The sequence below is a fragment of the Heloderma suspectum genome, chromosome 13 (genome assembly GCF_057233095.1).
Source record: "Heloderma suspectum isolate Gila_16-S chromosome 13, 16-S_ref, whole genome shotgun sequence".
Classification (NCBI taxonomy): domain Eukaryota; kingdom Metazoa; phylum Chordata; class Lepidosauria; order Squamata; family Helodermatidae; genus Heloderma; species Heloderma suspectum.
In genome coordinates, this window is record NC_139470.1 from 10,802,244 (window position 1) to 10,816,143 (window position 13,900).

General features: G+C 45.9%; 1 protein-coding gene across 2 annotated transcripts in view; it reads left to right on the plus strand.

The window, feature by feature from the left end:
- ADGRD1 (adhesion G protein-coupled receptor D1) overlaps positions 1-13,900 on the plus strand; it is a 304,783-nt gene that overhangs the window by 174,970 nt on the left and 115,913 nt on the right. For both annotated transcript variants that reach the window (XM_084820329.1, XM_084820331.1), the window contains one exon: positions 9,562-9,665. In XM_084820329.1, the coding sequence (XP_084676455.1) occupies positions 9,562-9,665 (104 nt within the window). The remainder of the gene's footprint in view (positions 1-9,561; positions 9,666-13,900) is intronic.

Genomic DNA, 13,900 nt, shown 5'->3' on the forward strand with positions numbered 1-13,900 from the left:
GCTTCAGGTTGGCCCGGCCGGCGGCTCCACAGCCTGGCTGCGGAGCGGAGCCAGCTGGGCAGGATTCTGGGGGGGAGGAACGGATTGCCTCCCCCCCCTCAAGGATTCCAGGGGGAAGAACAGATCGCCTCCCCCCACCTGCGGAACCCAGCGGAGCCAGGTAAGCGGGGCTTCGTACACCCCTAATTACTCATATACATTAGGGATGGACGGACTCACCTACGTCTGTGCCGCTGTGTGCTGCTTGCTGAGCCGCTGATGTTGGTCTGCGCCTGTTCAGCTCCCTGGATGAACCACTGCGTGGTCCTTGGACAGACTACTGGTCGCTGCCTGACCCCTCAGTGAGCCACCATTTTGCAATAAAAATGGCAGCTTCGGTTTTTCTGTAAATGTAATGTTGCATAATTCGAACTGTGGTGCTGGAGAAGACTCTTACGAGTCCCCTGGACTGCAAGGAGGTCAAATCAGTCCATCCTAAAGGAAATCAATGATCAGCATTCCCTGCACCTCCTCCTCCAAGTCATTAATAAAAATGTTGAAGAGCACTGGGCCCAGGACTGAGCCCTGCGGTACCCCACTCGTTACCTCTCCCCAGTTTGAGAAGGTCCCATTGATAAGCACTCTTTGAGTCCGTTTCTGTAGCCAACTGTGGATCCACCGGATCGTTGTTTCATCTAGCCCACTTTGAGCTAGTTTGCTCATCAGGATATCATGGGGCACTTTGTCGAAAGCTTTGCTGAAGTCGAGGTATATGATGTCTACAGCATTCCCACGGTCTACAAGGGAGGTGACTTGATCAAAAAATGAGATCAGATTTGTCTGGCAGGACTTGTTTTTGACAAATCCATGTTGGCTTCGAGTAATCACGGCATTGTCGTCAAGGTGCTTCCAGATGGATTCCTTTATCATCTGCTCCAGAATTTTCCCAGGGATTGATGTCAGACTGACTGGTCTGTAGTTCCCAGGTTCCTCCTTTTTACCCTTTTTGAAGATAGGGAAAACATTAGCCCTCCTCCAGTCATCTGGCACTTCCCCCGTCCTCCATGATTTCTCAAAGAGAATAGACAGCAGTTCTGAGAGTTCTTCTGCCAGTTCCTTTATTACTCTAGGATGCAGTTCATCTGGCCCTGGAGATTTGAACTCATTCAAAGTAATGAGGTGTTCCTTGACCATCTGCCTATCGATCTCAAGCTGCAACCGCCCAGAGAGCTTTGGCTATTGGGCGGTATAGAAATGAAATAAATAAATAAATAAATAAATAATCCTGCCCCTTCAGCCTTTACTTCGCCTTTGCCAGGGGGGTCATAGACCCTCTTTTGGGAGAAGACACTGAGCCAAAGTAGGAATTGAGCACCTCTGCCTTTTCTTTGTCCTCTGTTATCGTTTTGCCATCCTTATTAAATAGCTGAACCACCATTTCTTTCCTCTGCCTTTTACTATGCACATAGCTGAAGAAAGGCTTTTTGTTGTTTTTAGCATCCCTTGCTAACCTCAGCTCATTCTCAGCTTTAGCCTTCCTGACGCCATCCCTGCAATTCTGTGCCACCTGCCTGTACTCTTCCTTTGTTACTTGGCCTTCTTTCCACTTCCTATATGTGTCCTTTTTTGTTTTCAGGTCATCCCTAAGCTTTTTGTGAAGCCACATTGGCTTCTTCTGTTGTCTTCCACCTTTTCTTCTTGTTGGACCTGTTTGTGATTGTGCCTTGAGAATTTCCTTTTTTAAAAGCTCCCACCCATCTTGGACTCCTTTTCTCATTAGCGTCGCTTGCCATGGGACCTTACTGATCATTGTTCTGAGTTTATTAAAAACAGCTTTCCTAAAATCCAGGGTATGCGTTTGACTACACTCAGCTTTTGCTTCCCTTAGAACCAAGAACTCAAGTACAACATGGTCGCTTTCCCCCAGAGTTCCTGTAACTGCTACTTTATCCACTAAGTCATCTCTGTTGGTTAGGATCAAGTCAAGGATAGCCGATCCTCTAGTTCCTTCCTCTACTTTCTGTAGGAGGAATTTATCCGCCACACAAGTCAGGAATTTCCTGGAGGGGCCATGTTTTGCAGAATTTGTCTCCCAACAAATAATGGGGAAATTGAAGTCCCCCATTACTACTACTTCATGCTTCCTTAAAACATTGGCTATTTGCTTTTCAAAAGTTTCATCCTTGTCTTCTCCTTGATTGGGTGGCTGGTAGTAGACTCCGACCACCAGGTTCCTTTTATTCTTTGCTCCATTTATTTCAACCCAGATGCTCTCGATGGGGCTACCAAGCTCCTCCTGCTGTATTTCTGTGCAGAGATATGTATTTTTCACATACAGTGCAACCCCACCTCCCTTTCTGTTCCTCCTGTTCTTTTTGAACAAGTTATATCCTTCAATTGCTGTATTCCAGTCATGAGAGTCATCCCACCAAGTCTCAGTTATGCCTATCAAGTCATAATTTCCCTCCTGTATTAAGAGTTCAAGTTCGTTCTGTTTGTTTCCCATACTCTGGGCATTAGTATAGACCTCGAAGACCATGTGCTTCATAGTCTGGCTTTCTTCCTACATGTGTTGTGTCTGAAGACTATTATTGGGCGCTATCAGAGCTGTTCTCTCCATTGCAGTGCATGCGCCTACATCCATTGTTACCCCTAACATTACATCTCCCTTCCCCGTAGGATTCAGTTTAAAGCCCTCCTGATGAAGTTCTTCATGCTGTGGCCAAACACATTCTTCCCATCCTTTGTGAGGTGCAACCCATCCCTAGCCAACAGCCTATCTTCCAGGAAGTATAGCCCGTGGTCCCAGAATCCAAATCTCTCTCATCGGCACCACCTTTGTAGCCAGTCATTCACCTGGAGTATTTTTCGTTTCCTTTCTATTCCTCTTCTAACTACTGGAAGGATGGATGAGAAAACTATCTGGGCCCCAAAGTTCTTGAGTTTCCTTCCCAGAGCTTCAAAGTCTGACATGATTTCTTCGTAGCTCCGCTTGGCGGTATCATTTGTTCCCACATGGATGAGAAGAAAGGGATACCTGTCAGTGGGGTTTATGAGTGCAGGCAAACTTTCAGTCACGTCTCTAATTCGTTCTCCCGGGAGACACCATATCTGGCAAGTCCACGGGTCTTCGCAACATACTTGGGTCTCGATCCCACGCAGCAAGGAGTCTCCCACTACTACCACTCTTCTCTTCTTCGTCTTGTAGGCCTGGGTTTCATCGCCTCTGTTTGACTGACCTTCAGCCTCTTGCTCACTCTGATGCAGGTTCCCCTGTGATTCTTCCTCTGCAGGCTGTCCTTCAGGCTCATCCACAAGTACCTGGAATCGGTTCCACAGCTCCACTGCTTCCACTGGTGCACAGTGGTGTCTAGTTCTTCTTCTCCTAACTGTCACCCTTTTCCAAGGAGTATCCTCTACTCCATTTTTCTTCACCTCAGCATTTCCCACTACCTCATCTTGCTGTTGCTCTTCAAGCTTCTGGTCTTCCCTTTGCTGCTGTAGTTCCCCCATTCTGTCCAAGAACTCTTCGTGTTCTCTTATTCCCCGGAGGGTCGACAGTCGCCGCTCTAGTCCACTTACTTTTTCTTCCAGCAGCGTGATCAACTTGCACTAGTTGCAGGTGTAGGCCATGTTGTTCTCAGGCAAGAAAACAAACATTGCACACACCTTGCAGGTCACCACCACTGGAGAGTCTTGTCCTTCCATAGCCTCTTTTCCCTTTTTGTGTCTAGCTTTGTGATTGTTCTAGACTAGCCTGTGCCTGCTCCTCTACTCAGTAGAGGTTAAAAGCAGAGTCCCACTGGTGTGAAAGTGTGTGTTACCAGGCAAATAAATGGAAAAAAAATTAGTTAAAAATAAAATAAAATAAAATAAAAAATGAAAAAAAATGTTAGGGGCCTCCCCCTTGACCTCCCCTGCTGAACTCCCCTGGCCAACTCCTGTTTGCTCCCCCTGTTCGCTCGCTCTCTGGGAGCTTGCTTGCTTCTGTAGTCCCTGGACCAGCTGGAGCAGCTTGCTCTGCTCTGCTCAGCTGGGAGGCGGGAAACAGACTGAAGCTTCCCACCCACTCAGCTGCTGGGAGTACTCAGGCCATACCCCCCCCAATTCAGTTGGAGCTCTCAGAAGTACCTGGTGAGCTCACAGCCAATCAGAAGGATAAAGGGCAGCCCCCTGGGCTTCCTGCAGCCCACTTACCTCTTAGCCTCTGTCTCCTTTGATCCTTTGTCTCTTCAACCACTGCAACTCCCCTGGCCAACTCCTGTTTGCTCCCCCTGTTCACTCACTCTGGTCGCTCGCTCTCTGGGAGCTTGCTTGCTTCTGTAGTCCCTGGAACAGCTGGAGCAGCTTGCTCTGCTCTGCTCTGCTCAGCTGGGTGGCGGGAAACAGACTGAAGCTTCCCGCCCACTCAGCTGCTGGGAGTACTGAGGCCACCCCCCCAATTCAGTTGGAGCTCTCAGAAGCACCTGGTGAGCTCACAGCCAATCAGAAGGATAAAGGGCAGCCCCCTGGGCTTCCTGCAGCCCACTTACCTCTTAGCCTCTGTCTCCTTTGTCTCCTTTGTCTCCTTTGTCTCTTCAACCACTGCAACTCCCCTGGCCAACTCCTGTTTGCTCCCCCTGTTCGCTCGTTTTGCTCTCCCTGTTCGCTCGGGAGCTCAATCCTATGGTCCCTGGGAGCTGGGATCATAGGATTGCTCGGAAAAACCCTTCTGAGGTGGGAGACAATGCTTTGACCTTGGCAGGGGGAGTTAGAGATCTGCCCCCTCCCCCTCCCAGCTGGCAAGGAAAGAACTGCTCCAGCTGCCCTCCAAAGTTGGAAAAGTGATCTTGAAGGAGGAGGAAGGGGAGTGTCCTTGAGGGGGGGCGAGGAGACCGGAGAGGCCAGGATACAAGATAACTTGAGCCTCCCCCCTCCTCCTCCCATCCTCCTCCAAATCACCCTTGCTGGATGGGCTTAAAAGCCCATCTAGCAAAAATCGCCAAAGACTGAAGATGGGGAGGCATAGGAATCTGAGAAGTCCCTGAGTTCAGAGGCTTCCGAGCAGTGAGAGCACACTCAATTGTACACTTATACTCAATGTTTGGAAGGAAAAACACACACCACCTATCACTCAATGCACTGAAGACATTACCCCTCTTGCTATGTGTGGGCGTATCTCCTACAACCACCAAAGTCCTATGGATGCTTACTTCGATATCTGGACTGCTTCTATTAATGTATATATTCAGCATGGAAATGTCAATCCTTTATTTCCCCCTTCCTCATGTGATTTTTCTTGTCCTTATATCAAGACAGATGTTAATGATTACTGTATGTTGATGCATTTCATGATATGGATTCCCCCCTTTTTTGTTTTGCTTTTTTTGTTTGTTGCTGTTATTGTTGTGTTGCAAATAACAAGTTGTTTTTGTTTTGTTTTTTAATACTAAGCTAGATGGACCAATAGTCTGACCCGGTATACGGCAGCTTCCTATGTTCCTAATTCCAACCCTTATTCAGATGCAACATGAATATAATTCGTATGCAATATGAATCATATTCCTTCCACTGGATTGGTAGTCCAGGGAGGGGAGCATAACTCAGTGGTGGGATACCTGCTTTACATGTAAAAAGATACCATGCTTTACATGGCCTTCTCTCTGTCCCATCAGCCACGACAGCTAGACTGGTGGGGACGAGGGAGAGGGCCTTTTCTGTGGTGGCCCCCACTCTGTGGAATTCCCTCCCTAGGGAACTCCGCCATGCCCCCTCTTTAATGAGCTTCCGTCGTGCATTAAAAACGTGGTTGTTCAGGCAGGCATTTGGGGTGGGTTAGGGTATTTTAGGAAATGTTTTTATTGTAGAATTTTATTGTTTTAAACTGTTTTAGTGTATGCTGTACACCGCCCAGAGTGGCTGGGTGACCAGCCAGATGGGCGATTAATAGATTTAATAATAATAATAAAAAAGTTGTAGATTCAGTCCATGGCATCTCAAGTTGAAAGGATACGGTAGCAAGCGATGGGAAGAGCATCTCCCTGCCTGGTAAAATGCAGAGCAGTTGCCATCAGGGATGCTTGAGGAATCGCAATCATGTTGAACTGCAGTATGAACCAAACTGATCTGCCCTGCCACTGATTAATTCTGTGGCACAAACATTTTGAGAATTTAAGTTTTTTTTTTAAAAAAAAATTCCATAGCAACCCCCCACCCCGGTATTTATGTATGTATGTATGTATGTACATATGTATTTCTATAAAGTCCAATAGCTGGAGCTTTAAATAAGCAGGGTTCTTCTGGGCATCTCTAGAAACAGTGTCCCTTTGAAACCTGAAATTTGTTTTGAATAGATCATGACAGTGAGTGGATAATCTGGAGTCAAAAGCTGAGGAGCATCTTGGAAAAATGTATTAGGCTGAGATAAAGCAGGAGGCAATGCTGGGCTAGAGTAGGGATGCATGAGACATTTGAGACAGACTAAAATGAGTTAGGATTTCCAAGAATCTGACCTGCGGAACCCACCGCAGAGTGACTTCCCTCAGGCTGCATGGAGTCTGTGGACTTTGGGATTTTTCTCTTTTTTTTTTACCTTCCCAAATTTTGTGCAAATTTATTTGTAGGAAAATCTGCACATTTCTACTGAGATTGGAAAATATAGGTGAGGAAAAGCTGAATGGAATGGGGGACAATAGGCTAAATGTTACATATTAGCGTACATTACATAAATTGTTATGATCCCTCTTAGTTTGCGTATTTTTCTGCATAACCAAAAAAAAATATTTTGAATTTGTCTGTGAACGGATGCCAGAACGAACAACACTGCACAATCCACGAAAAGCACATCGGATGGTTCACAAAATCTAGACATTCCTAGGCTAGCCAGACCCATCTAAAGCAGCTTCCTGTGTCCCCACATATGTCACAAAGGTTGGCCATTCCTGAAGTCGATCCTTTGACGCCTTCCTGCTGGGTAGATACTTTGATTAGGGTGATTCAAATGATCAAGGGGCTGGAGAATCTTTCCCTAGGAGGGAAGGTTACAACAGCCGGGGTTGTTTAGCTTGGGAAAAAGGCAAGTAAGGGGAGACAAAATTGTGATGCCTACAATTCCAGATTTCCAATTCCCATCTCCAGACAATACTTCATTGCTGTTCTACAGCTCTGTGTTTCTGGCACTTGGTATTGTCAGATCCCTAGGAAACTGCCAATATAATTTTGTGTTTGTTTCTTTGTGGTTTATTGACAGCTAAAACTCAACTGTATTCCGCTGCAAATAGATGATCCAGAAACCATGTAGCTTATGTAACCTTTCTGTTTTTCTAATCCACATCCTTTGTATTTAGTTAATTCTGGTTAAGGTTAATTAGCAATTATTAAATACAAACTAAATACAAAGGGGGCTCTTTTGTATTTATTTTTCCTTTCGGGTTAAATAAATGTGCATCCACAGCAAATTGTGTAGTGAGTGAAAGGCAAAATCCAAAAGAGAAGAAAAAAGACCGGGGGGGGGGGGAGAAAGAGGTGGAAGTATAACTTGTTGTTTTATTTTCTCTGTCTCAGACAAAATGATACAAAGGAAGGGGGAAATCCTGACTCTTGCTGATTCTTTCAGAAAGAGATTGGTCTCATCTGAGTACAGAAGCCCAGGGCCAAACTAAGGGCTAGCAACACTGTTTGTTTATGCTCATTTCTGCCCCCATCAAATAGAAAGTGGGGCGGCAGCAGAAGGAGCAAATGCTAGAGTGAATGCTCATAATACTAGAAACTGGAGTCATCCCATGGGGCTGAACTGGTGTGAGATTCAGGTCAGATAAAAGGAAGTACTTCTTCACACAATGCGTTGCTAAACAATGGAATTTGCTACCACAGGATGTAATGGTGACCACCAGTTTGCATGGCTTTAAAAGAGGGTTGGACAAATTCCTGCAGGAGAAGGCTATCGAGGGCTACTAGTCCGGATGGCTATGTGCTACCTCCAGTATCAGAGGCACTATGCCTCTGTACACCAGTTGCTGGAGAACATGGGTGGGAGGGTGCTGTTTCACTCATGCCCTGCTTGTGGGTTCCTGGTCAACAGCTGGTTGGCCATTGTGTGAACAGAGTGCTGGACTAGATGGACCCTTGGTCTGATCTTGCATGGCTCTAATTTTGTTCTTATGGGTGAGAGGGGTTGAACTTCAGTTCCCAGGGGTGAAAAAGCTGGCATCCTCAAGATGTTGTTGCTGGACTCCAGCTCACACTCACATCCACCTCAGCCACCATGGTCAATGGTAAGGGTTGACAGGACTTGTAGTCCAAAACATCTAGAGACCCATAGGTTTTCCACCCCTGGTTTAAGACCAGAGAATCTGAACCTCTCTCAATTAATATTTTCCTGGGATGATCTTCTTGGCATTCTCCCCACAGTCAAATGTTAGGCAGGTAATAGGCTTTTTTGGATCCCACAAAATGTGTGTTGTTACCAGTCCTTGATCAATCAAGTCCAATTCATTTCTCTGAAGGAGTTTGGTGCATGATGAACTCCACAGCCAATTCTTATCCGGTGTTGTCATGGCATGAAGCTTCAGAGTCACCATCCTGCTTCATCAGAACATAAGGAGAACATAAGCTAGCACAACATTCTCCAACCTGGTGCCTTGCCTTCCAGATGTGTCCGTCTAGCAAATTTGCTAGAGTCTTCTGTAGTCTAGCAAATCTAGAGGGCACCAGGTTTGGGAAAGCTGAGTTAGATGGCATTTAACTGACTGCTGGAGATGGTAAATGAATTGACTTTCTGCAGCTACGGATGTTATTTTCCAATATTGATGCTTTTCATGTTGCTTTATGTTGTCTGATATGGTTTTAAATCATATGGTGATTGCACTTATCTACCTGCTTGTGTGGCTGAAAAAGGCAGGTTGAGAAGTGAGGTGGAGCAGGAGAGAGAAAGAAAGAAAGAAAGAAAGTGCTGTGTTGAATAACATCAAGGGTCCATCTGGTCCAGCTAGCTTCCTTTTTCCACAGATAGACTCATCTTCCATGAATTTACCCATTCTCCTTTGAAAAGCCATAGTTCCCTCTAATAGCAAACTCAGGTGGTGAATGCCGACACAAATGGAACCAAAATGGGCCCCCTGAAAAACCAGAGGGAGGTATCAGTATGCTAAGGGGAAATGGAGGGTTTGCAGAAGTATCCCCCCAAAATCCTTTTAGGAAGAACCTTAGGGGGAACCCACCCCCACAAGGAAAACCCAAGACCAGTGAAACTGGAAAATTGGGTGGGGGTGAGCAATTACGTATTGTGGCTATAAGATTTCCTTGTTCATCAAACTAAATTCCATTTGCAAGAATCAGAGCTGGTTTTCCAAATTCAAATACTCTTATTGTTGCATGAGAGTATTATGATTTTAAAAATGTCTTTGTGTGAATATTTGTGCTTCTTTGCTGGATACATTTTTCTTTGCTGTATGTTGGCCTGCTAAATGTTGGTATGGCTCTATGTGTGCATGTGTGTGTGGGCTGAAGCTTTGAATTAGCAGTGACTGACTGGCTTAATACATAATCAATTAATCTCTCTCTCTCTCTCTCTCTCTCTCTCTCTCTCTCTCTCTCTGTGCACAGGTACCAACAGGACACCAGGTGGCGCTGTCCTCCATCACTTATATCGGCTGCTCTCTGTCCATTTTCTGTTTGACTATCACACTAGTCACATTTGCTGTTCTGTCGTGAGTAATTTTAATTTTTCTACCTGCTCAGCCAATATCATCCTAGAAATATGGAGATATAATGCTTCTTTTCAGCCCACTGGACTGGCTGCTCTCAGGTGCTGAGAGTTTCGCAAAAGGTTATTAATTCCTTAAGCCTGTTTAATTAGATTCTGCATATATATATTTGTAACACTTGGATGGGTTCGGTCTACATTACTTTAATTTCCTGAAACTGGGAAGCTCTTTAAATATCAAGTTACTTCCTTGCAATTTATTCTTCAGTAGTTCCGGTAGTTCCCTTCCTTTTCAAGTGGGAGAAGGTGGGGTTTAAGCATGGAATGGGAGATTTGGACGTGTGTTGTGTGTGTGGGTCTTTGAATGGAACGGCAAGTGTCATGGCTTGCTCCAGAGGGCAGGAAGGATGGGGCAGTTGCCAGTGGCCCCAAGGCCAAGAGGGGGCCCGTGGACGGTTCAGAGTGGACACCAGTGTCCCCCTAGAGATGCTCATCAAAGCTATTAGGACATACGGAGAGCTCTGCTGGATTAAATTAAAGGCCTAACTAGTCCAGCATTATATTCCCACAGTGACCGACTGGGGATGTATGAGAATTTTATGTCTCCTCACAAAATATGCACACGTGCCCTGTTTGAAGCCCCGAATGGCATCGCGAGCGTGAGCACTTGTCTGCTAAAGATGTTGCAAATTACTGGACACAAGCTCTTGTTCAATGTGTGCCACTTTCCCAGTTCGCTTTTGCACAAGTTTCGTAATCTGTGCAAATGTCCCCCTGTAGACTGAATCCCCCTGTAGTCTATGGAGGAAATTTGCACAAATTTGGGGAGATTTGCGCAAATTCCACTTTCGATCCCTCCTTCATTTGCCCAATGTTCCCATTCATGCACAACGAGCAGCGATCGCAGACACAAACAAGAATTGGACACAAGAGGAACAGAAAGACAATGTTCAGAGGATCCTCGTGATCTTGAACGTTGCTTGTTTGCCCATCCCAATGGCCAACCAAATATGCATAGGAAGCCCATAAGTAGGATATGAGTGCAGTAGCACCCTCCCACTCATGTTCCCCAGCATACTGCCTCTGATTCTGGAAGTAATATGTAACCATCATGACTAGTGGCTATGGATTAATAATCTTTTAAAGCCATCTCAATTGGCAGCTGTCCTTCCATCACGTAGTAGCAAATTTGACCAGACATGTTGTGAAGAAGCCTTTTGTTTGCTCCAAATCTCCCACCACTCGACTTCACTGGATGACCCCACATTCTAGCATTATCCATCATTTTATTTATTTATTTATTTATTTATTTATTTATTGCATTTATACCCTGCCTTTCTTCCTCTCGCAAGGAACCCAAGGTGGCTTACATTATCCTCCTCCTCTCCATTTTATCCTCACAACAACAACCCTGTGAGGTGGGTTGGGCTGAGAGTCTGTGACTGGCCCAAAGTCACCCAGTGAGCTTTCATGGTCGAGTGGGGACTAGAACCCAGATCTCCCAGCTCCTAGTCCAACACGAAGCTCTAATTCAAATACTTAAAAAAAGAAAAGAGCTAGTGTCTATGTGAGCATTTGGTACCTATGCTGTCCTGGCCCTTCAGGTGGCAATAACTAAGAGTGGGTGGAATGTTCAAGCTGAATGGGAGAGAGTCTCCATTATCTCCCACAAAAGCACATGCAAAGAAAGGAAGGAAGGAAAAAAGAAAGAAAGAAAGATAAAGCCAGCCAGCCAGCCCTGTTGTTTATACAGTTTGGTCCAGCTGGCTCATACAAGGGGAATCTCCTCACATCACCATAGTTCATAACGTGATTTGCAGAGTTAGAGATAAACACTTTATTTCCATATTTATAGAAAACCCATAGGTAGATAATAGCAGAATGGAGCATTGATGAAGAGTCAGATTTGTTATGAATATGGAAATGCTGGGCTGGGTGGGCTGCCTGACTCACTTGGATTTAAGCCCTTTCAGTTTCCACTGAGTGATTCCCACTTTCCCCTCAGAAGAGGGTCAGACCCAAGGCTATTAGTGATTAATGGATTTAGAATGATTTGCCTCCGAGAGAGACAAGTCCGTCCAAATATGCATGGAAGGTTATTGTGAGAAAATGAAGAAGTGATATCACAATTTCTCCTTCTCCTCCTTCTTTTCAATTACATTGTTAACACTCCTGCCTCTTAGTTATTATCTTGTTTTATAGGGGCAGCTCCTTGTGATCTTGATGTCAAATGGGGAGTGATGCAGGACACTGGCTGGCCAGGCAGAATGGACTTTCAGACTTTCGGCATGGTCCAACCAAATCTTTGCATGGAATCTCAGATAGAATCAGATCAACAGTGCATACTCCCAAGAGGTCACTCTTTTGCCCAGTTCCATAGTCTCCCCCTCTCCCCTCAGGGCTTATGGGGCACAGGAACACAGGAAGCTGCCTTATACTGAATTAGACCATTGCTTCTTCTAGCACAGTATTCTTGACACTGACTGGCAGCATCTATCCAGGGTTTCAGGCAGGAGATTTTCCTGTCTTACTTGGTGATGCCGGGGATTGAACCTGGGATCTTCCGCATGCAAAGCAGGGGCTGCACCATGGAGCTATGGCTCCTCCCCATAAGGAGGATGCTTGCACAGGCAGGCAGCTTCACCCACATCATAGGGTTCCGTAACATTACCCACAAATCACTGAGGAGGCAGAGGGCTGCATCAATGTCTCAGTTTTACTGCACCATGTTACAATACCAGATATTGCAGAACTGTGTAAGTTGGGGAATATTGCCGCATTTCCAAATGCCAATAACAGATAGTCCTCATGATATGAGAACATAAGAAGAGCCCTGCTGGATCAGACCAAGGGTCCATCTAGTCCAGCATTCTGTTCACACAGTGGCCAACCAGCTGCCCACAGGAAACCCACAAGCAGGACATGAGTGCAACAGCATGTTCCCCAGCAAGTGATGTACATAGGCATACTCCCTCTGATAATGGAGGTAGCATATAGGACTAGTAGCTATTGGTAGCCTTCTCCTGCAGGAATTTGTCCAATCCCCTTTTAAAGCTATCCTAATTGGTGGTCATATGAGCTGTCAGGGTGGAAACTGAGCCGATGGAACCCCAGAGCAGTTCTGATTCTGAGGAGGATCAGCAATCCGTGGGAGAGGAGCCAGCTCATCCCACACAGGCACAGCAGCTGGCAGAGATTCCTCCTGCCAGCATTCCAGAGATAGATAGTGACCCTGGCAGTGAGCAAGTGTTGGAGGGGGGCTTGCTGGATGCTTGACGCAGATGCAAAGAGCGACGAGTGATGGAGGGTGCGGAAAGGAGGCATAGCGCCTGTTTGGCATGCAAGCAACAGCTGCTTCCCATGGACCCAAGGGAAAGAGGGAGGATCTCTCCCTAGCCCATAAGTTCAGGGTCTTCAAGTGACTCTCCTTCAAATGGGGATCAACTGATGCCATTTATGTCCCCAGACCAGCAGTGGATGGCTGTGGGTTGAGGAGGATGGACCCGGACCTGGCCAACGACAGGTAGGGTCCGTCCCTACCGTACTTTGTGGGGTGGCAGGGGGAGTAGTCCATTCCGCCATGGACTCTGGGGGGGGGATTCTATAGAATCCGGCCTCATTGGAGTTCACGGCGGATTTCTCAGCCATCCCTACATCAGGGGAAGGATAGATATTGTGTAAGGGCAAAGACTTTGAAGGGCATCCCAGATACACACCAGGGAGAAACAGATTCTGTGACTGTTTTATGGATTCGTTCTGCACTTCTGCTCCATCTGAATTCTGGTATTGAAAATTATTTGGTATTGGAGCATGTGACATTTGCTACAACATCCAATTCCTTAAGTACATTTGTACACATATTTTTTTCCATCTCTACGTTGTCGATGCACACCCTTGAAGATGGATAAAACACTGCAAAAGAGCTTGGGGTGGATGAATATTGAGGTGCATGAATTGAGGTCTTTGTGTCCCCCATTCAGACTGCTTACATTCTGTGTCCTTTCCATCTGAAATATAAAGAAACTCTGGTAAATTCTTATCAAAAAGAAAGGGAAACAAAATTCTCACCCATCCCTAGCAAGAGAGCAATCTTGATGCAGCTGTATGTATGACAGCATCAAGGTTCTTTTTGTGTGGTGTTTTATTGATGCATGCATGAGCACCTATGCATTGGTAAAGCACCAAGCAGAAAAGAACCTTGATGCAACTGTATCTGCATTAGGGATGTACGAGCCCCCC